Source organism: Sorex araneus, chromosome X (assembly GCF_027595985.1).
Source record: "Sorex araneus isolate mSorAra2 chromosome X, mSorAra2.pri, whole genome shotgun sequence".
NCBI lineage: Eukaryota > Metazoa > Chordata > Mammalia > Eulipotyphla > Soricidae > Sorex > Sorex araneus.
This window is the reverse complement of record NC_073313.1, coordinates 150909519-150934202: the sequence shown is the minus strand read 5'-3', so window position 1 is coordinate 150934202 and position 24684 is coordinate 150909519. Positions and strand designations below refer to the sequence as shown.

At 39.3% G+C, this 24684-nt stretch overlaps 1 protein-coding gene across 1 annotated transcript in view; it reads right to left on the bottom strand.

Moving 5' to 3' along the window:
- The window catches only part of VAMP7 (vesicle associated membrane protein 7), a 74651-nt gene that overhangs the window by 10988 nt on the left and 38979 nt on the right, over positions 1-24684 (bottom strand). The window contains 1 exon segment of the mRNA XM_055123048.1: positions 1098-1190. Coding sequence (XP_054979023.1) covers positions 1098-1190 — 93 coding nt within the window.

Here is a 24684-nt window from a genome sequence, read left to right as displayed (position 1 = left end):
GTATAAGAAGTTAAGAGCACAGTCATAGACAAACTCTGTCATGACCCAAAAAGAAGTAACTGAATAAGGACTCTGCTGGGGTTAGGAAGGACTAACCTAGCCTGAGAACTGTGGTCTGGAATATATAGCAAGATATCCCCACAAAGAACCAACCTTTAAGCTTAGTATATCTCTTACTGTGTTCACACAAAATGACTAGAAATATTGTAAGAAGTAAATTTACTATGATTGTTTAAATGGATTACTAGCTGAGGAAAGGAGAAAGCAATACACCCTGGATGGAATCCCACCCTTGAACGGATCTCCTAGTAATTTGGAGTGTTGAACCCTCAGATGAGATCTTGTCCTTGAGTTAAACCCCTGAAGGAGTGGCTTTACATCTGTTTGTTGCTATGATAATGTTCAACCCCACCTTTGTGTCCCCACCCTTCATGATTTCTATATAACTATGCTATAAGGGATAAAAGAGGACTAGAAAGTCGACGGCTAGAAAGAGGATGAGAAGTGACACTTTGGGACTTTGAGGACTAGATGACAAAGATGACTGGTAGTAGAGGACTATGAGACTATGACGAGATGAGGACTTTGAGGTCTACGAGGAGACCAAAATAATGGAACTATGATGACTGGGACTATGACCAAAACTACGACTATGATTGTGCCGTAAGGGAAGAGATGGGACTAAACTGAGGAGGAGAGAGAGAAATAAACTGTCTACTGACCAGCCTGGGGTCCAGGCCCATTTTCTCCATTCCCCCCATCCTTCATCTGCCCGCTACTGTGGAGCAGTCAGGGGAAACAGTTCCCGCCCACCAAATGCTTGAGTCCCTGAGTACCCACCCACCTTTTCTTTGGAAATTCACAATAAAGAAGTAGAAAAATGGAATGAACTAGAAAACTTAAATATAATAAAGGAGATGGAGTTAAGGAGAGAATGTTTATAGTGACTTTACACGAAAGCTAATGTCTGTCATGTATTTAATGAATGAAATTTCTTTGTAGCTCATTTCAGAGTGTTAATCATTAAGTAAGAAATCTAGCATGCAATTTCTCAGCAATTAAAAAATAAAACCACATACAGAAGGATAAAAACTTACAATTGATACGATGATAATGATGACCGTGAGCTTGAGATTCTTCATACACATGGCTCGGGCAAGATTTCTGCTTGTCGTTTTGAAGGTGACAGACTAGGAAACAAAGCATGAATTGTTTGGTCTCTGGCACTGACTACAGGACTGACTTGCATAACATATGCAAAAGATTTTACTTTCAGTAACTCCTTAAGTCAATGTTCTTTACCCTTCACTTTCTTCATAGGTAGAGACTGGTCATTCACAATCAATATGATCTTTCAGGTCTAGCTGATAAATAGTAGGAGCTAAAATGTACACTAGAGCAACATACATGATGCCAAGAACCAGAAGTGGTGATTCTTGAGAGCTGAAAATCCTTTTTCTTTTTATGTTTCCAGTAACAAACAGTCATTCCTTCTAAGGGCTCTCCTGGTTGCAAACACATATTATTCCTGGTAAAATTCTGGGAATCTGAGCAATAAAAACTTATTCAAGTCCCATAGAAAGATATATGTATTTACTTGTGTAACAGCCAAAGCCCAAAGAACTTAACTCTTTCAGTAATATGTATTATTTTGCTTCATCAATTTCTCAGTATGTACTGAAACATTCTCACCAAGACAAAAGTAAGCAAATGAAACTCCCTAATGGTCTAGCAGTTCTACACTTATATGCCCAACAGAGGTGTATAAATATATTCCAACAAAAGACACAGCAAAATGTTTCCAAAAATACTATTTGTCTTAACTCAAAACTGCCTGGTTCTTTTCTTCACATTGCATATAATTTCCGAGCATTGTCAAGACTGCTCCCTCAGTACAGAGCCAGAAGTAAACCCTGAACATGGCTGGGAATAGCTGACACCCTCTCTCCAAATCATCCAATGAAACAAACTATATATCTATGGTTAGTGTCTGTATTTGTCTCCATTAAGTTATTCAATACATGCATTCAATAAAATTTTTTTAAGGGGGCAAGAGTGATAGTACAGTGGGAAGGGTGTATATGCCTTGCATGCATCTGACCTAGGTTGGATCCTCAGCATTCCTTATGGTCCCCTAGCACTGCCAGGAGTAACTCCTGAGTGCAAAGCCAGGAGTATGTGATCCCTCCCCACTCCCTCCTCCCCTCCTCAAAAAAAAAAGCCAAAAAAAGTATAAATCTGGCCTGGAGTGGTAGTACAGTGGGTAGGGTGTTTTACATAGCCAATCCAGATTCTATCCCCAGCATCCCATATGGTCTCCCAAACAACTCCAGGAGTAATTCCTGAGTGCGGAAGCAGGAGTAACCCCTGAATATTGCCCAGTGTGGCTCAAAACAAAACAAAATATTCTTTTCACCAAGCATTTGTCTTCAGTTACCTTTTCCACAATTTTTTTCTGGAAAGTATTACTGGTTGATCCTTGGGTTTTTAGATACAAAGTTCACAGGATGCTACAGGTCAAATCCAAATGCTAAATACATACTGGAGAACAAAACATTAAATCTAGTTCTCAATATATATACTGAACGGAATATATGAATCACATAAAATACACAAGGAGATTCTGTAATTAAAATGAAGGAAACCCATCAGAGTGACAGTATGGTGCGTAGAGCACTTGCCATGCACCAAGCCCACTCAGGTTTAATTCCTGGCACCACATATGGTGTCCAGAGCTCCTCCAGGTGTGATATATGAGCACAGAACCAGGTGTAAGAGCTGAGCAATGCTGGGATGGCCCACAACAACAACAGCAAAAGTGGAGGAAATAACGTTAAGCAAACAGAGTAAATTATCCTCAATGGAACTAATATTAAAAATAAGAGAATATAGTAATGAAAAATGTCAAACAAGCTTCTTCAGATAAAAAGATATTATACTGACATGCAGAGGAAAAATTATATAACATTTAAAAACTCTTTTAAGAAAATTATGGCATATTAAAAATTAAGTTAAAAAATAACTGACCTGAACACTGTGGAAACAATGTGAAAATTTCCCTTAGGAAACAGAAAAATATCTACTGTGCTTTTTTGCATCCTCGAGATATATTCCCAGAAGTAGTATTGCAGGGTCATATGGAAGCTCAATTTCTAGTTTTTGAAGGACTGTCCATATTGTTTTCAGCAAGAGAGGGACACACATAGAAGGACTGCACTCATTTGTGGAGTATAGAATAACATCACATGAGGCTGACACCCAAGGACAGTAGATACAAGGGCCTGGAGGACTGCCCCATAGCTGAAAGCCTGCTTCATGAGCGGAGGGGAGAAGGCAGATGGAATAGAGAAGGGATCACTAAGAAAATGATGGCTGGAGGAATCAGTCGGGATGGGAGATGAGTGTCGAAAGTAGATAACGGACCAAATATGATGGCCTCTCAGTGTCTGTGTTGCAAGCCATAATGCTCAAAAGTAGAGAGTATGGGGAATATTGTCTGCCATGGAGGTGAGGGGAGGGCGGGAAAGGGGGGTATATTGGGGATATTGGTGGTGGGGAATGTGCACTGGTGGAGGGATGGGTGTTTGATCATTGTCTGATTGTAACCCAAACATGAAAGCTTATAACTATCTCACAGTGAATCAATAAAATAAAAAAAAAGAAAAAGAAAAAAAAGAAAACAGAAAAATATCTAGGATGGAAATTATTAGAGAAAGCATGACATACATGGGAAAAGATCAAGCAAATCCAGGATCACTGTATTACTGTCATCCCGTTGCTCATTGATTTGCTCAAGTGGGCACCAGTAACATCTTCATTGTGAGACTTGTTACTGTTTTTGGCATATCAAATACATCACGGGTAGCTTGCCAGACTCTGCTGTGCGGGCGAGATACTCTCAGTAGCTTGTTGGGCTCTCCGAGAGGGACGGAAGAATCGAATCTGGTTTGGCCACATGCAAGGCAAACACCCTAGGTGCTGTGCTATTGCTCCAACCCCAAATCCAGGATAAATTTGTATAAACAATAGCTATTTTATATACACTTATTGCATGTATTTAGGTGCTGATTTAGGCACATAGTAACAGCTACTGAAGAGAACATTTAAAAAAGCAATAATCAATAATCAAAGGACCAATAAAAAAATTTCCCTAGACTGATAAAGACTTAAATTTTCCACTCAAAGTAGTTAATCAATATATAGCAACACATACACTCCCTGATAGCCAAGTAACATTTTAGTATTCTAAGTCTTTATTTTTGTTTGTTTTAATTCTATAAGTCTCTATAATTAGGTGGAAATACAAACATTGTGTCGTAAAGCTGGGGTCTGGGAGGGTGGGGGGTGATGGGAGGAACCTGAGGACACTGGTGCTGGGAAATGTACACCGGTGGAAGGGCAGGTGATGGAATACTGTGTGACTGAAATCTAATCATGGACAGCTTTGTAAAGGTCTATCTTACAGTGATTCAATAAAAAAATATTAAAAACAAACTTAACCTTGCCCCAAATAGGGTCTGGGCATTGCCCTCTTAAGTTACGTCACTGAATTATTCATTTAAAAATTATTACAATGATAATTTCTTGTTAAATTTTAACACAACCAATAAATTATAATACACCAAAAATTACTGAGCCTTATACTGCCAATGGGTGAACTTCAGGGTCTGTAAATTTACTGGATAATTAAAGCTGCTATGAAACCCAAGAGATGATGAAATTAAACGTTTTGTAAAATTCTTGAGGAAAACAAAAGAAAATGAGGAACAAAGAGGGGAGGGCAATTAAAAAAAGAATAAGATGATTAGAACACAACATTATCTATATTTAAATTATATGTAAGTATAAAAACATTTCAAATATATTTCAAGGAGCCAGAAGACAGTACAGAGGTACCAAGGTTTTATACCAGCACCACATGGTTCACTTAACACAAGCAGATGCAGCATTGGAGACCCCTGAGCACTGCCGAGTGTTGCTTTGGAGGCCTCCAGCATTATTGAGATGGCCCAGGCAGTTCCCAGCACCACAGGGCTTGAGCAGCTTCGCATCCTTGGGCCCTTGTGTTGAACTGCAGGCCAATTCTTGGTTGACCAAAAATCATGGGATGCCTGGACCTCCTAAGCACCCTTGGAAGCCCCCCCCCCGCAAATTTTCAAGCATAAATGTTTTTGTTTTGGAGTCACACCTGGCAATGCTTAGGGGTTCGTCACGGCTCTATGTTTGGGGATAGCTCACCACAGGGGCAAATGGAGACATTTCTGGCGCCCGCTCAAGCAAATCAAAGGTCAACAGGATGACAAGTGATACAAGTGATCACTGTATCACTTGTCATCCTGTTGCTCATCCTGTTGCTCATTGATTTGCTCGAGCGGGCACCAGTAACGTCTCCAGTGAGACTTGTTGTTACTGTTTTTGGCATATGGAATACACCACGGGGAGCTTGCCAGGCTCTGCCGTGCATGCGGGATACTTTCAGTACCTTGCCGGGCTCTCCGAGAGGGGTGGAGGAATCGAACCCGGGTTGGCCACATGTAAGGCAAACACCCTACCCGCTGTGCTATCGCTCCAGCCCCAAGATAAAATAGTTAAATGTTTCCAAACTTTGACAAAAACTAAAAATACACAGCAAATAATATGTGGTTCTATACAAAATAATGAAAAGCCTAAACACAGAAAAAAATGGGACAATAGAAAATACATTTTGCTTACTATCTAAATACCTTTCAATCATAAATGTCTACACAAAAATAACAATCTATATGAGGTTTACAATACATGTATAATGAAAAAAAAAGACAACAGCATCAAGAACAGGATGGAAAAAATTAAGTATGTTTTTGTAAGCTTATTCTACTTGTTATACTATAAACCAAAAAGCAACCAAAAAATATCAAGCCAGAGGTAAAAGCCAACAGAAGAGGCAAAAATAAAATTTAAAAAGTAATCCAGTAGCATGTGGGACCGGTTTCCAAGCTGTCAAGGGATCCTCCTGACCCTTATCTTGATTGTCTTTAAGGCAGCTGGGATAGAGAAGGGACCACTAAGTAAATGATGGTTGGAGAAATCACTTGGGATGGTAGATGCGTGCTGAAAGTAGACTATGGACCAAACATGATGACTTCTTAGTACCTGTATTGCAAACCATAACACCCAAAAGGAGAGAGAGAGTAAAAGGAAATGTGCCTGCCACAGAGGCAGGGGGTGGGAAGAGGTGGGAATGGCGGGAGGGATACTGGGAACATTGGTGGTGGAGAATGGGCACTGGTGGAGGGATGGGTACTTGAATGTTTTATGACTGAAACATAATCATGAAAGCTTTTCAGTGTGTAACTGTATCTCACGGCTATTCATTAAAATAAAAAATCAAAGGAAAAAGGAAAAAATAATCCAGCTGTAGGGAGCCATATTTTAATCCTGGCTCTTATCTTCAAGTAAGGCAGAGCCTGGCACTTCTCAAACAGGGGCCTAATTAAAATTTCTGTAACAAGGTTGCCGTTACTGACCTTACTATTCCACTGCCTCCCAGCAGGCAAGTATAAATGATGTAGCTGCCAGTGAATAAAGCTCTCTCTCTCTCTCTCTCTCTCTCTCTCTCTCTCTCTCTCTCTCTCTCTCTCTCTCTCTTTCTTGTTGCTTTCTGTCTCTGCGTCTGTTCATTCGGCTGCGTCCCCTCCTCAGCCCCACAAAGGGTCCTACCAAAGAATATAACAAATAGGAATCAAACTGCAAAGATGGTAGATTTTAAATCTTCCTACAAAGAAAACTCTAGGCTGAGACTGCTTCAAAATAGGTAATACTGACAAAACCTTTCAGAGGACAGAGGAGCTAACACTTTTCATTTTATTTGATGTTACCAGCATATCCCTTGCTCCAGAGTCTAAAAATAATAAATTATAGACCAACATTTCTTATGAATGCTGAAACAAAACTCATTAACAGAAAAATGAATAAAGTGCTATAAAAATGGCATCAAGACTTGGCAGAAACACAATCCTGGTTTAACATTAAAAATTCAATGTAAAAGAGAAAAATCAATGTGATTTACCATTTCACTGAATAAAGGTGAAAAATCATAAAACCATCTAACCATAAAAAGTTAATTTTGCAAAGAAGTGGTATATAATCCAGTTCAATATACAAAAATAAATTTGTTTTTCTATATTAGAAATGAAACTTTGGAAAAGTTAAATAAAAAAATTTACAATAAAATACAAAAGTAGGGGCCAGAGACATAGTATAGTGGGTAAGGCACTTGCTTTGCATGCAGCCAACCTGGATTTGATTCCCAGTATCCCACATGGTTCTCTGGGTATTACTAGAAGTCATTCCTAAGTGCAGAGCCATTAGTAACCCCCTGAGCACAGCCAAGTGTGGCCCCCAAACAAAAACAAACACAATATAAAAGAATAAAATGCTCAGAATGTGTGAGACCTATAATTAGAAAATATAAAATACTGCTGAGAAAAATAAATCAACACAAAAGCAGATACACTATAATCATGAATGACTCAATGCAATTAAGATAACAATTCTTTTGAAAATCTCTGTATCACTGTATTACTGTCATCCCCTTCATCAATTTGCTTGAGTGGGCACCAGTAACATCTCCATGCGTCCCAGCCCTGAGATTTTAGCAGCCTCTCCTTACTCATCTTTCCCAATGATTGGAAGCTCTTTCAGGGTCAAGGGAATGAGACCTGTTATTGTCTGTATTTGGCATATTGAATACGCCACGAGGATCTTGCCAGGCTCTTCCGTGTGGGCGGGATACTCTCGGTAGCTTGCCGAGCTCTCCGAGAGGGAAAAAGAATGTGAGAGAATACAAGCAAGTATGTTAAAACTAAACAGATGTGTGCTGCTTTAGGCACATCGAAAATATCCCATATAAAATGTGCCATTTTAAAATATAATCAAAATTAATTTGTTTATACTTTCAAAGAACCAGCTCTGGTTTTGTTGATAAACTGGATTATCTTTTAAAAATTTTTTTTATTGAATCACCATATGGACAGTTACAAAGTTCTCAGGCTTATGTCTCAGTCATACAATGCTCAAACACCCGTCCCTTCGCCAGTGACCATATTCCACCACCAAAAAAAGATAAAACAAAACAACACAAAACAAAAACAGTATACCTACCACCCCCCAGTCCCTAGCCCCCCCCCACATAGACTGACAAATTTCACTTCCTTTTCTCTTTACCTTGATTACATTCCTTATTTCAACACAAAAATCACTATTGTTGTTGGAGTTTCAAGATAGAACTCACTATTTTTGTTGGAGTTTATCCCCCAAGAATACAGCCCTATTGACAAGGAAACATTTGATAATTAGTTTTCCACTGATGAGAATGAGGAGAAGTAAAGTCACGCAGCTGTGAGTGAGCAGCCGTGCAGTTTAGGATTTCTGTATTTTAGTAATTAAGTCCAGGGAGATTTAAGTTGGAAATAGCATCATTTCCCTTCCTGGAGCAGCATGGAGCAAAAGCTTAGTTCACAGTCTGGGCACATGGCTGCAAGCACTCGCTGGGACCCCAAGTCGTATAGCTGGCTCTGGATCCTGGTCGTACAGCAGCTAGGCGGCTGTGCAAAGGCATGGCCACCCGGGTTGAGTCTCGGCGGAGCTCGAGCTGGCACTGGCCCGGCTCGAGACTGCCCGAGCGTCCCGATGTTTCAAGTTCAAATCACATTTTTTTTTTCCCCGAGCCACTAAGTTCATACCTCTTTAAAAGTTCCATAGTATGGCAGACACCGCACCGATTCCTCCCGGAGGGAAGAAAAACCAAGGAAGGATATTTTCCCCTTTAGCCGGCGTGGGGCAAAAGCTTAGTTCACAGTCTGGGCACATGGCTGCAAGCACTCGCTGGGACCCCAAGTCGTATAGCTGGCTCTGGATCCTGGTCGTACAGCAGCTAGGCGGCTCTCGTTTTTATCTTTTTTTGTTGATTCCTGCTCTGGCTTTTATTATTTCCTTCTGTCTACTGATTTTATATTTTACTTTTTCTTCTTTTTATGGCTCCTTTAGTTGCAAGATTATATTTTCCCTGAGAATGGACATATTTTGCTATAAGCCTTTTTTTTGTACTGCTTTGGGTGCATTCCATAGGTTCTGAGAAGTAGTACCTTTTTTTCCATTCATCTTCAATCGTGATTTGTGGGTTGGGGGTGGGGTGAGTTGTTTGTTTGTTTGAGGACCACATCCATTAATGCTTGGAGAACAATGTGGTGCCAGAGATTGGACATAAGCCTCCTGCATGAAAATCATGAACTCAACCCATAAGCTATCTTTCTGCCTCTAGTGGTATATTTTCATTTCATCTTTACCCAGTATTGTTCAGTAGGGTGTTGTTGATTCTCCTCAGATTTGCGGTTTTCTCTCTCTTCTTTTGATTTCTGACTTCATAGCATTGAAAAAATTTACTCTATTGATTTCAGTTTTCATAAATTTATTGAGACTTGTTTTATGTCTAGTAAATGAAGTATCTGTGAGAATGATGTATGAACTCTTGAAAAGAATGTATAATCTGATGTTTTGGTATGGAATGCTATGTAAATATCTATTAAGTCCATCTCATCTAATTTATTATGTAAGACCCTGTTTCTTTGGTAGCTTCTACCTAAATGATATATTGTTATCAATAAGATTATGTAGTTTTATTGACAGTAAGTAGTATGTTAAAACTCTACCATTAGTGTGCTGTGATTTTCAGTGTCTATGTTTACATTTCTGAATATTTGATTTTATATTCATTGCTACTATGTTGAGCATATAATACATCTAATAGCGACATCTAATAGCCTAGTTCTCCTTGTTGGAGAACCTGACAAGCTACCGAGAGTCAATTGCTCACTTGGGAGAACCTGGCAAGCTCCCCGTGGCATATTCATATCCAAAATACAGCAACAGATATATACATACCTCTCAGAGAGCCCGGCAAGCTACTGAGTATCCCGCCCGCACAGCAGAGCCTGGCAAGCTACCTGTGGCATATTCGATATGCCAAAAATAGTATCAATAGGTCTTATTTCCCTGACCATGAAAAAGCCTCCAATAGTTGGGAAAGAGGAGTAAGGAGAGGCTGCTAAAATCTCAGGGTTGAGTATAATAGAGACGTTACTGGTGCCCGCTCAAGTAAACTGAGGAACAATGGGATGACAGTGATACAGGGAATCAAAATTAAAGATGGAAGGTTTTTGTCTGCTACTTTATTGCGGGGGGAGGGGTCACAACTGGCTGTGCTCAGGGCTTACTCTTGGCTCTGCACTCAGGGATTACTCCTGTGTGGTACAAGAGACTGAACCCAGGGCCTCATACATGCAAGGCAAGCACACTAAATGCTGAGCTAAATCTTGGCCCCAAATGTTCTTTTAATAATAAAAAATAACATTATTCTGAAACATAAGTGTTTATAATGTAGATGGAAATGCAAAGAACTTAAAATAATGACAGCAACATTGAAAAGACAAGTGGTGAAGAACACAGTTGAAGGATTTAAGAGAATTCTATGAATCTATCGATAACTATCAATAAAAGCAAGGTATTGGCATAAATGTAGATAAACAGGACAATGGGAAAATAGGCACTCTAGAAATAATAGAGAGAATGGATAAAAATTGTTGTAGGTCAAATTCATACAATGGAACAGTACAAAATAATGAAAGAGAAAAATCTACTGCCGCATTTAACATGGAAAAGCATTTAACATAGACTGGTGAGTGATAGAGGTCTGATACAAAAGCATATAAAAACATGATTTCATTTGTGTTTGGGAGAGTGGATCACACCCAAAGGTGCTCAGGGGCTACTGCTGCATCTATTGCAGAAGCAATCTCTGGTGATTGGGGATCACATGCAGTGTCAGGGATCGAACCATTGAAACAGGGTCATTGTATGCAAAGCAAGGGCCTTACCCTCTATACTTTCTCTCCAGTCCCTAATTGCATTTTAATATATTTTAAAAACAGGAAAAATATGATCTAGATCATGTTTCTCAACCTTTTTCTGACCATGGTTTCCTTCCAACCTTGTTTCCTTCCTGTGACCCCCTATCTAACTCGTTGCTCCCCAGTCTCATGCAAGGGTCTCTATTTATGCAATTTTCACCTGTGGCCCCCTGGGAACATGCTGGGGTTCACAGCGATTCATATGGTGGCTGGTTGAAAAACACTAATCTAGACTGATGTAAAGTCAGAAAATAATAACTTTGTTCGGGATGGATTATTAACTAAAAGGGGCATAAGGGATCATTAACTAAAAGGGGCATGAGGTAACTACTTGAGATGTTGGGAATGTTTTATCTATCTTTTTTTGGGGGGCCACACCTCGTGGTACTCAGGGATCACTCCTGGCAGTGCTCAGAGGACCACAAGTGGGTCAGGGGATGAAACCCAAGTAATCCACATGCAAGTAAGTGCTTTAACCCGCTATACAATCTCTCTGGCCCTTTTTTATCTAGATTGTGGTTACATGTGAAAATAATAAGTTGTCTGCATATAAAGTATAGCTACTGACTTTTATTACTATCCATCCTATTCTGCCATAGAAACAATTAGTATAGTCTGTTGTTTGAATAATGTAGTCAACAAAATTGTCACTGTCATCCCGTCGCTCGATTTGCTCGAGCGGGCGCCAGTAACGTCTCTCATTGTGAGACTTATTTTTACTGTGTTTGGCATATACAATACGCCACGGGTAGCTTGCCAGGCTCTGCCGTGTGGGCGAGATACTCTTGGTAGCTTACCAGGCTCTCCGAGAGGGGCGGAGGAATCGAGTATGGGTTGGCCTCGTGAAAGGTGAACGCCCTACCACTGTGCTATTAAGACAGTTATTTGGAAGTATGGACTACACTAGTACTAAAATACTGATCACCCCAGCTAAATTAGGTTAATATTCAGAGAATAATAACAGTTAAGATATGAACTGGAATCAGGTATTTTTGCCCTCTTTTCCCTCAAGCAACGATTACAAAGAGAGCCAGCAGAAAACACTAGTGTTTTGAGATCCCATATTGTACCTTCCTTCCTCAAATTACAACATGCTTTGATAAAATAACTGTTTTCTGCCTAAGACCTACTGTTAACATATGCCCCTATAAAACTAATAATATCAACATTAATTTTGTTGTTAAAAATAATTATTTGATTTTGGGTGACACCAGGTGATTCCCGATGTACTCCTGGCTCTGTGCTCAGGGATCACTCTAGGAGGGCTCAGGGGACTGTATGGGGTATGCAGATCCAATTCAGATTGGTGCATGCAAAGCAAGCACCCTATGTGTACTATCTCTCTGACACTAAATAAACATTTAAATAGCTATGTGTCAGACACTATTAGGCATTTTGTATCATTATGTTATTCAACCCTCAAAACACTATAAAGTATGTACATCTCTATTTTATAGATGATGACAACTGAGGCACTTAGTTTAAGTACCTTGCCTAAGGCCACACAGTAAGAAGCACAGGTTGAATTTAAATATATGTTGACTAATTTGAGAGTTTGATATTAACCATTATAATCTTGTCCCCACAAACAACATCACTCACTGAACAAGATCACCTCAAAGTTTTAACTTCTATTCTACATTAAAATGTGCAATTACAAAGATCAAACTTTAAGTAATCCCAGTCTCTTTCCATTCCACTGCATATATAATTTTCTTTTCCTGTATCTTCCTCCACTACCTGATGGAAAACACATACACATATGTCACAAGGAGGTCACAAGGACATACTTCCTGGTTTAGGCTCATTAGCCATTTCTAATCATGATTCTTGATACCAGAGAAGCTCAACCTGTCAAAGAAGAAAGTGGGCAAAATGTCCAGTTTTCAGTACTCATTCACAACTATCCTATACGCTTGTTTCATGTTTTATAAATTGTACAGAGAACAGACTTATGTGAAGGTGAGGTGCCACATTATATGAGCATCAATCCAAACCTTAAAGAGTCATTCCTATATATTGAGTATATTTTTCAAGCCAAAGCTTCCATGGATTATAATGCATTATATCTATTTGCTCTATCACCACTGTCTTCATTATTATACTCACATAATAGAAAGGAAAAGGAAAAAAACCACTAAAGTACTGGATTTAATATATTTTCCTATTGTTAGTAACCAACTAGATTCTTCACATCCTTTAAAATATTATATCCCATACTTACCGAATCCACGAGATTTTCTGTTTTATCTATCAATAATTCCAATCTTTCCCCTCGCTGTGCTACCAGATCTGAAAATATTGGAAAAACAAAATGTTTTTATTAAAAATGCTATTTTTATATTTTTAGTCAAATTTGATACTATAGTTGGCATTCTTGATAAATCATATTTTCTACAGGAACACTTATATATTTAAGTTTTAAAAGACTTAAAGAAAAACTTATCAACTAAAATAGTTGTTGACCGATTTTTTTCTATAAGAGGATACAAAGAGGACATAACATATTGTAGATTTTGTGGGCCAAACTGTCACAATCACTGAACTCTGTCAGACAGAGAAAACAGGTAAATTAGTGGTATTGCATAAATGTGCTCAATTAAACTTTATATAGAAAGACAAGAAGCAGGCCAGATATGATATAGAGGCTATAGTTTTTTTTTTAGAGGCTATAGTTTTTAATCCATATATCAAATATATAATATGAGAGAAAAAGGGGCAACTCTCAAAATAATTAAGAGTTGTATGCTTTCAGAACTGTGGTTTGAAAAGTCCTGCACTTTCTCTGCAAACAAAAATGATGAAATTATAAAAACAAAGTAACAGCAACAAACATTTAAAACCTCTAAATTTGCTATATCCTTAACACATGCAAAGGAATCCCCCCCCCCACTAACTCCCACCCCAACCCTTACCCTGATTATACTATCAGCACATTTCTCAGAAGAAACGTATTGGTCAGGAGTTGAACAATATATTCAAAGTGTTGAAAGGAAAAAAAGTCAGCTAAGAGTACTCTATACAAGCAATGCTTTTCTTTTGATATAAAGAAAAAACAAATAACTTCTAGGCACACTCAAGCTGAGGAAGTTCATCACTGTTCATCAGACTTGCCCACGTAAGATTTTTTAAAAGGGAAAAACATTAATTTGTAACATGAAAACATAAAGAACAGACCATTGATAAAGGTAAATAGAGAAAAAGAATGAGAAAAAAGAATGCTGTAACAGGATGGTTTGTTAAATATTTAACCATGTTATAAAGATTAAAATGAGAGCATTAAAAATAATTATATACTGAAATCAAGAGACCCAAACTTTAATAACCAAACTTAAGTAAAGTACCTGTCAAGAGAGAAGGAAGGCTGGGGGTGGGGTGGGGACAAGGGGGATATGGGATGGAACCTGGGGACATTGGTGGAGGGAGATTGACACAAATGATAGGAGCAGTGCTATTATATTGTATGTCTAAAACTCAACTGTGATCATTTATTAATATATAAAATAGATTACTTGTGATATTGAAAATATAGCAGAAGAAGTAAAGAGATGGAGCTTTCGTATGTGATTAACATTACTATCAGCTTTAAATGAACTATTTTGATAGTACAGCAGGTAGGATGCTTGCCTCACACACAGCCTACACTGCTTCAATCCTTGGTGTCCCGTATGGTCCCCCAAGCCCCACCAAGAGTGACCCCCTAAGTGCAGTGCCAGAAGTAAGCCCTGAGTACTGCTGGGTGTGGTCCAAAAAGCAAAGAAAAATAAATGAAAAGTAAAATAAAATGCACTATTTTATACAGTTTCTAAAATGTAAGTTCCATGATAAACACCTAAAGTAAATTCTCTAAAAGTTTTTAAAAAAGGGAAAACAGCATACCATCACAGAAAATTGCCAATTTACAGAGGTAGGCAGAAATGGGTGGGGGAGAAAATAATGGAAAATTATGAACAAGATGGTATTAGTAATATTAGTAATTAAGTTACTTAACAAAAATGAATCAGATATACCTATCAAAATCGATGTAGTTATAAAGCATCTAGTTATAAAAACAAGACCCAACTATGTGCTGCCTATAAGAGAAGACTTAAGATTTACATATATAACAACAGGTTCAAATGAAGGCATCACTGTCACTGTCATCCCATTGCTCATCAATTTGCTCAAGCGGGCACCAGTAATGTCTCTCATTGTGAGACTTATTTGTTACTGTTTTTGGCATATCCAATATGCCACGGGTAGCTTGCCAGGCTCTGATGTGTGGGCACAATACTCTTGGTAGCTTGCCGGGCTCTCTGTGAGGGGTGGAGGAATCGAACCCGGGTTGGCTGCGTGAAAGGCGAACGCCCTACCGCTGTGCTATTGTTACCACTGTGCAAATGAAGTCATAAAAAAGATATTTCATGCAAGTGAAAAACCACAAGAAAGCCAATACAAGTAAACTTAGACTAGTCAAAAACTGACTTTAAGCCAAAATTTACTTTATTTTTAAAATTGAGATTCACTGATATACAATACTGTTAAAGATGTCTTCTCATGCACATAATTCCAAAACCACAGCCATCACCAATGTACCCACATCTCTCCACAAAGGACTCCAAAGCCCCTCCCTTTAAACTGCCCCCCAACTCAATTGTGTGGATAATTTCTCCCTTTGTGCTGCCTTTGGCCCTTTGTTGTTACCTTGCTGTTTATCTTTAAGTCCCACATATGAGACCGATCATTCTGTACCTATCCCATTCTTTCTGACTGACTTTACTTACCATCATCTCCTCTAGATCTACCCATGTTGCTATAAATTGCATGATTTTGTTTTCTTAGAGCTGCAAAGTATTCAATTATGTATTCATACCACAACTTCGTGATCCATTAATCTGTATTTGGGCATTTAAAAGCCAAGCATAATCCTGGATATTGTACTAAGTGTGGCAATGAACATAGGTGTGCATATATCCTTTCTAATTAAAGTTTTTATGTTTTGACCAAAAAAGTGGTATTACTGGGTCTTATGGGAACTCTATTCCTAATTTTTAGGTAGATCCCCATATTGTTTTCCATAGAGACTGAACCAGAACAACATTCCACCACCAACAGATGAGGGTTCCTTTCTCACCACAACTCCACCAACACTGGCTGTTTCATTTCCAGACTTTGGAGTATGTGCTATTCTCACTGGTGAGAGATGGTATCTTAATGCTATTTTGATTTTCATTTTTCTAATCATGAGTCGTGATGAATATTTTTTCACATGCCTTTTAGCCACCCATTTGTCTTTGTTGGCGAAGTGTCTGTTCACCTCCTTACCCTGTTTGTGAACCTCATCTGTGGATGGGGTCATTGGATTTTATTTTTGTTGCTGTGTTTTATAGATCTTGGATATCAACATTTTACCTGATGTACTGTGTGCAAATATTTTCTCCCATTTACTAGGGTGTCTTTTCAATATAGCTTAAGTTTCTTTCACTGTGCATAAGTTTTGTAATTTGATGTACTCCCATTTGTTTGTTTTTGTTTTCTGCCACTGTGGTCATCTCATTGAAGACTCCTCTGCAGTCAATTATCCTGGAGATTTCTGCCAATATTATTTTCAATATATTTCATGGATTCTTATCTAACTTGAATCCACTTTGAGTTTGCTTTTGTGAATGGTGTAAGACATGGTCTTAATTTCATCTTTTTTGTGTTTTTATTTTTGGTTTTGGGGCCACATCTGGCAGTGCTCAGGATTTATTCCTGGTTTTGTGCTCAGAGTTCATTTCTGGAAGGCTTGGGGGACCATATGGGGTGCTGGGGATAAAATCCAGATCAGCCGCCTGCAAGGCAAGCACCAATCTGCTGTACTATTGCTCTGGCCCCATATGTTATTTAACGTCAAAGAATTTACTGTGGAATAATAACGGGGCCAATTCAATGCACATAGATATCTTAAGCATATACTGACAACAATCATGCCACTTAAAAAAAGAATGGGTCTTAAGGAAACTAGTCTTAGTGAGATAGAAAAGATGAAAATTGTATGTTACTTACACATAGAATCTCAAGTGAAGAGCTTGGGGTTGGGAGATAGCTCAAGAGGTAGAGAACTTGCTGAGCATATGCAAGACCCTGTATCCAATTCCCAGCACCATGTGGCCCTTCAAGCACCACTGACTGCAGCTCTGGTGCCCCCACCAGAGTACCACTAAGATGGCTCTAGTTGTCCCTAAGCACTACTGGGACTAAACACCAAACCAAAAGAGGGTTTTTAAACCTTTTTTTTTTGGGGGGTCACACCCGGCGATGCATAGGGGTTACTCCTGGCTCTTCACTCAGGAATTACCCCTGGCGGTGCTCAGGGGACCATATGGGATGCTGGGATTAGAACCCGGGTCGGCTGCGTGCAAGGCAAACGCCTTACCCGCTGGGCTATTGCTCCAGCCCCTAAACCTTTTTTTAAACCACTTGTACCACTTTTTGTGACCCCTATAAAAATAAATTTAAAAATAAATAATAAGCATAATTCACAGAAACAGAGTAGAATGCTGGTTATGAGGGGCTGGGCAGGGTAAAGGGATTGGAGAGATGTAGATAAAGGGTATATATTTGCAACCAGAAGCTGAGTAAGTTGTGGATATCTAGCATACAGCAGTGATTACTGTCAATAATACTTAATTATATACTTCAAAATTGCTAAAAGGCTAGCTACTACATGTTCTTGTGCTCGCACCACAAAGAAAAATATAACATGTGAAGTCAGGTGCTAGTTAAAGCTAGGGTTTTATACTATAACATATCAAAATAAGAGTTGTAGACTTTAAATTTTTTTTAATGTACTGTATATAAATTAAAACTAAAGTTTTTTTTAAACAAGGAAAAGTGGGGGTTTATAGCCAAGGAGAAGACTGGGTAGCGCTGGAATATAGCTTTAAATATTTTAGGCCTGACTTTGGTTGGTCCAGGCGGTCTGACTAGGAAAGCAGCTCCCTACAGGGTAGGTGGTCAGTGAATGGGAATTACTAAGAGGAGCAATCAAGGGTATGGGATTCTTGCTAAATTGGCCTAAAAGGATCTTGTAAAGGCAGGCTAAGAACTTAAACAGTAAATTTATAAAATTGGGTATTTGTCAACAATTCAATGGTGATCAGATAACAAGTATAAGATAATCAGTTAGCAGAAGTCTCTGCTAAGACTGGCTTACACAGGCCAAGGGTAGGATCCATAAAAAAAAGAAGGCCGTCTAAGCAGAAGGCTCAGAGGAGACTAAGCTTTAGTCATGTAGAGAGTCTCCTATATTAAGACTTATAGAATGAAACGCACAGCATCGTTTAAAAATGTTAAAAAGACCTGAACAGTCTAAACAATTTGGGTTTGTGTCATTCCTTCCATGCATGAGGCCCTGGGTTACCCAAAGTGAGCTAGACATTCAACATAATTTCTATGAATGCTACGCCCACAGCTGTGACACCTGTGTAGCTGTAGCAAAATGCTGCCGTGCTGGAGGTCTGCAGATGAGGTTGAGGTGGGAGCTCCCCGGAGCGGGGCCTCAGGCAGTTCCCCTACAATCTGTGGTCATCATGTGACCTGATGACACCAGAAACTGCTGGAGCACAAGACGACCTTGGTTTTGCCTTAGCTTAACTATTTGTGCCTTTCTTCTGTGCATTTCTTATCTGTGCATTCCTATTGGAACAGTACGAGCGTTTCCTGATCAGGATGTTGCCAACACCACAGGCCGGCCAGAATTAGATGACTTAATATCTGGAGCCCCCCTTTCCTTTTGTTCAAGCACCTGTCTCAGAAGCATAGTAGAATGCTGGAGACCCCTCATTGGGTTTTTTCTAAACAAGGTTGAGGATAAAAAGAGCTGTTCTTGGAAATCAAAGCAACAGACGAAATGAAAGTAAAAACAAAGGTGTTGCAGAAATCACAGCATAGTGAGACAAAAACATTTCCAGAAAGAAGAGTTGGCTAAGATTCCCCGCAGGGACACAATATTTTGTGGGAGAGCGATGGCGGGCTTTGCCGCCACGTTGCTCCCCCTGCAGTAATAATTACCTAGATCCACCCCCCTTTTTTATAGGAGCTAACGACAACATTGGGAATAGATGGGTAAACTATGAAGGGAAACGATGGTTGTTTTCAGAGCTCCCATTTATGGCTAGATTAGCTAGATGAAGAAAACCCTGGTGTTTATTTAAACCTTTCGCAATATATTATAACAAATTTCTGACGGGAGAAAGGGCTTTAAGCACTTAATGCTTAAACTGACACGGATGTGATCATTGGCGCGAAACAGACATTTCAAAGAACCTTAGCCTTACCCTAGCCTTACAGGAAAACCACAAGAGGTCAAGGAAGCGATATGCGGAATTAGCTCATACTGTATTGTACTTCGTTAATAATTTTTCTGCTGAATTATAATCATCAAAGTAGTGTTCTAATGGTGTATTGTAATCATCAAAGCAGTGGTCTAATGGTGTAACCTGATGTTGTAACCCCCTGCTTATTGCTATTTCCTTGGAGAAACAATATATAAGCACAGCTTTGCAGAATAAAGTTGCAGCAGTTCACCAGCTTATAGTGTGGCTGTCTGTCATTTCCCCGCCGATTCCTGACTTCTCCTGATTCCTTCGACCCTGGTTCCCCGCGGTCGGTGGTCTCCACTGGGTGGTCCGCGGCATATGAATATCAGGTATATTTTTAGTAGGAACTTATAAACTCATCCTAAAGTTCTTATGAAAATGAAAGCTAACCAGAAGAGCAAAATTAATTCTTCAAAAATAAGAAAGTTGGAAGGCTCACTTCCTCATCTTATTTTATTTTATTTTGCTTTTTTTGGGTCACACCTGGAAATGCACAGGGGTTACTCCTGAATCTGCACTCAGGAATCACCCCTGGCGGTGCTCAGAGGACCATATGGGATGCTGGGAATCGAACCCGGGTCGGCCGCATGCAAGGCAAATGCCCTACCTGCTGTACTATTGCTCCAGCCCCATCACTTCCTCATTTTAAAGCTTACTACAAATCTCTAATAATCATGTCTCTATGATAGTGGTGTAAGGACGGACATATACATGAAAGGCACAGAATCAGTTTTCAGAAATAAAACAATATATCTATGAAGAACTGATTTCGATCAGACTATACAGTGAGGAAAGAAAATATTTTCAACAAATTCTGTTGGGTCAGAGATAGTATAGGGGTAATTGCTTTGCATGTGGCTGACAAAGGTTCCACTCCAAGCATCCAATAAGGTCCCCTGAGCACTACAAGGAGTGTCTCTGAACAAAGAGCAGAGTAAACCTGAGCAGTGCTGGATAAGACTAAAAAAAAGCAAATTAAAAACATTGGTGGGGGATATTCACATTCACTAGAATTAAGCTGGACCCCCTCCTTTCTTACTAATATACAAACATTAACTCAATGCAGATCATAGACCCAAATCTAAAAGCTCAAACTATAAAACTTTAAGAAAAAAACAGAAGACTAAATCCTTGTGACTTTCATTTAAGCAATAGTTTCTTATGTTTAAGTTTCCTTAAACATAAGAAACTATTGCCAAAATGAAAGGACAAGCAACAATATAAAAAAACAAATTGAACTTTATCTAAATTAAAAATTTTCATTTGAGGAAGATAGCTTAAAGAGGTGCAGGGCACACTTACATGTGTGAAGCCCTGAGTTTGATCACTGCAAACACTCTTCTGCAACCCCAGAAATCACAGGTGTGGCCTTGGTGGATACCAAGCACCTCCCACTGGGGGAGGCCTCTATTATAACCAAACTTTTGTGTTTCAGCAGAAATAGAAAAAAAAACTTGCCTCATAGAACACTATCAAAAGTGTTCTATGAAAAGACAATTCAGAATGGGAGAAAATATTTTCAAATCTTTTATTTGAAAAGAACCTAGTATCCTGGTGTCAGAACAATAGTACAGTGTGTAGTTGCATATGGCCAACCTTGATTTGAACCCCAGCAACACATATTGCCCCCTGTCCCCATTAGTAGCAATCTCTGAGCACCATCAGGTGTGGGCCTCACCCCACCAAAAAAGAGAACCTAGGGGCTGGAGAGATAGCACAGCGGGTAGGGCATTTGCCTTGCACGCGGCCGACCCGGGTTCAAATCCCAGCATCCCATATGGTCCCCTGATGAGTGCATGAGCCAGGAGTAACCCCTGTGCATCACCAGATGTGACCCAAAAAGAAAAAAAAAGAGAACCTAGAGCCCAGAATATAAACAGAACCCTTATAGCTGAACAATACGACAACCACTTAAAATGAGAATATAAGGGCTGAGAGATAGTTCAGGGAATAGATAAGGTGTTTGCCTTGCATATTGCCAACAATGACAGATTTCTGGTACTGCATATGGTCACCTAGCACTAGAAGTGACCTCTGAGCACAGACTAGAACAGATCCTGAGCGTTGTTGGGTGTGGTCTAAATACCCACCCCAGAAAATATTGAGAAAAAAATTAATAGCTCTTACTCCAAAGATCAACAAGTAGTACATAGTATACAAAAATATGTTCAATAACTTTAGTCATCAGGGACATATATCTCAAACCACAATAAAACATCATATGTATAATCAAAAATAGCAAAGGACATATTTTGAAAAACGTGCAGAAATTTGAATCATTACAGATTTCTGCTGGGAAAGGAAAATGGTATAGACACTTTAGGAAAATTTGGGACTGTACCAAAAATGATAAAAATGGAGTTAACATATGACCCAGCAATACTAGGTATATACATTCTATTAGTACTGAAAGCATGCTTATACAAAAGCTTGTACAAATATGTTCACAGAAACATTAACCACAGTAATCAGAAAGCAAAAATCAACCAAATGCCCATCAGCTAATGAATTCATAAATAAAACATCAATGTAAGGAGATATTATTCATCTATTGGGGACTGTTTAGGACCCTGAACAAAAGGGAGCCCCTCAACCTTTACTCTGTACAAACCGGAAAATTCCATTACCAGCATTTGCATAACCTGAGGCACAGGTGCCATTGTGACAAAGGAAATAGCTAAACTCAAGAAGTAAAAGTAGCCCAGGGCAGTGTTAACCACGAGACCCTAAGGGCCCGTAGAGAAGAATACCTTCCTTGACAGTAAAAGCCATACCCTAGCTTACAAAACCTTGTACATTCCTGACAGATGTTCCTGCCAGATAAACCCTTGTCTATGTGATCGTTCCTTCCCCCTCCCCACTATTTCTCAACCGACTCTTAGAGAATATTGTAGCCCACCAAAGAACACCCCGAACTTTTCCTTATTTGGTCTGAGAAGACACTTCCCTGATGATTGACAACTCATGTACCAACCCCCTGCTAAGAAAGGTATAAAACCAGCATGACTGATAATAAATATGCTCTTGATCAGCAAATGTTGTCTTGAGCTTCCTTCTTTCTAACCTCACCAGTTTTATTCTCAGGTCGGGCCCGCTCACGGAACCCACTCAATTAGGAGCGTTTTCCACTCATAATCTCTCCGCGGGCCGGAGAGATTACGGGGAAACGCGCATTCATCCATTATAAGGAATGGGTGAACTTCAAAATCAAGCTAAGTAAAAGAACCCAAGATACAAAGTCAATTGATTATATGATTCCATCTTTACAAAATGTCCAGAAAAGTCAAATCTATAGATACATAAATCATTACTGCTTATGTTTAAAGATACCTATAAATGGGTAAAGGTTTTCTTTTTAGCCTAATAAAGAAGTTCTAAAGTTGCCCATGGTAACAGTATTACAATTTTAGCAGGTGGATTATATGGTATAACAATTTATGTCAATAAAGTTGCTAAAAATCAAAGGGAGAACATTATAAATGTCTTTGCTACTTTTTTGTGGTATTTGTTTTTTTTTTTTTTGCTTTTTGGGTCACACCCTGAGATACTCAGGGATTGCTACTGGCTTTGCACTTAGGAATTATGCCTGGCAGTGCTCAGGGTACCATATGGGATACCAAGGATTGAACCTGGGTGTTGAGTTTTTCATCTCACTCAACACGTGATATGATATATAAGTGAGAAATGTATATCCTGGATATAAGAAATGTATATCCCTTATCTGATGAGTATTGGGTAAATATTCTTTCCCACTCTGTGGGCTCTCTCTGTATTTTAGTCACTGTTTCATTTGAAGTGCAGAAGCTTTTTAGTTTGATGTAGTCCCATTTGTTTATGTTTGTTTTCACTTGCTTGGTCAGTGGTCTTTCATCCTTAAAGATGCTTTTGGCTTTAATGCCATGGAGGGTTTTGGTTACATTTTCCTCCATGTACCTTATGGATTCATGTATGATATTGAAGTTCATAATCCACTTTGACCTGACTTTTGTGCCTGGTGTAAGACAGAGGTCAGAGTTCATTTTTTGCAGGTAGCTATCCAGTTTTCCCAGCACCACTTGTTGAAGAGGCTTTCCTTGTTCCACTTCACATTTCTTGCTCCTTTATCAAAGATTAAGTGGTTGAATATTTGAGGGTCTGTGACAGAATATTCAACTCTGTTCCATTGGTCTGCAGGTCTGTTTCTAGTCCAATACCATGCTATTTTAATTACTATTGCTTTGTAGTACAGTTTGAAGTTGGGCAGTGAGAGATGGGAAAGGGGGTTATACTGGGGAGATTAGTGGTAGGGAATGTGCATGGGCGGAGGGATCAGTGTTTGATCATTGTGTGATTGCAACTCAAACATGAAAGCTTGTAACTGTATCTCACGGTGATTCAATTTATTTATTTATTTATTCTAATTTTTTTTTTTTATTGAGTCACCATGTGGAAAGTTACAAAGTTTTCAGGTTTAAGTCTCAGTTATACAATGCTCGAACACCCATCCCTTCACCAGTGCACCACCAAGAATCACAGTATAGCTCCACCCCGTCCTCCCACACCCCTAACCCCCTGAAACCCCTAGCCCCCCCCGCCTGTGTAACTGATAAATTTCACTTTACTTTCACTTTGATTACATTCAATATTTCAACAAAACTATTATTGTTTGGAGTGTCTCCCCCCTAAAGTCGGACCTGCTGAAAAGGAAGCATTTGGTAATTTGTTTTCCATTTCTGAGAATGAAGAGGTATGAGGTCGAGTGACTGCACTTAGCGGCCTCACGGTTTTGGGTTTCTGTATTTTAGTATTTTAGTAACTAAGTCCAGAGAAATATCTGCCAGAAATTGCATCACTGCCAACTTGTACTTCTCAGTTATATTATATTCCACATATGAGTGCAATCTTTCTATGTCTGTCTCTTACTTTCTGACTCATTTCACTCAACATGATACTTTCCCTGTTGATCCATTTATATGCAAATTTCATGACTTCATGTTTTCTGACAGCTACATAGTATTCCATTGTGTATATGTACCAGAGTTTCTTTAACCAGTCATCTGTTTTGGGGCACTCTGTTTTTTTCCAGATTCTGGCTATTGTAAACAGTGCTGCAATGAACATAGAAATGCAGATGCCATCTCTACTATACCTTTTTGACGGTGATTCAATTAAAAAAAAAAGTCAGAAACGGTGTGCTGTGGCAAAGGCAGGCCTGCACAGGCCAAGTGCATGCAGGACATGGAGATGGTATTCAGAGGACAGGGAGCGACCTCCCTAGGCTCTTCCAGGACGCCAGGTGAAGGATGGGCGATGGGCGGACTCCCCGGTGTTGCTGATCTCTCTCTTTACAGCTCAGTTGTAGTCGCTGTTATGGCCGTAGTCTCAGTCATCAGAGTTCCATCATCCTAGTCTCCTCG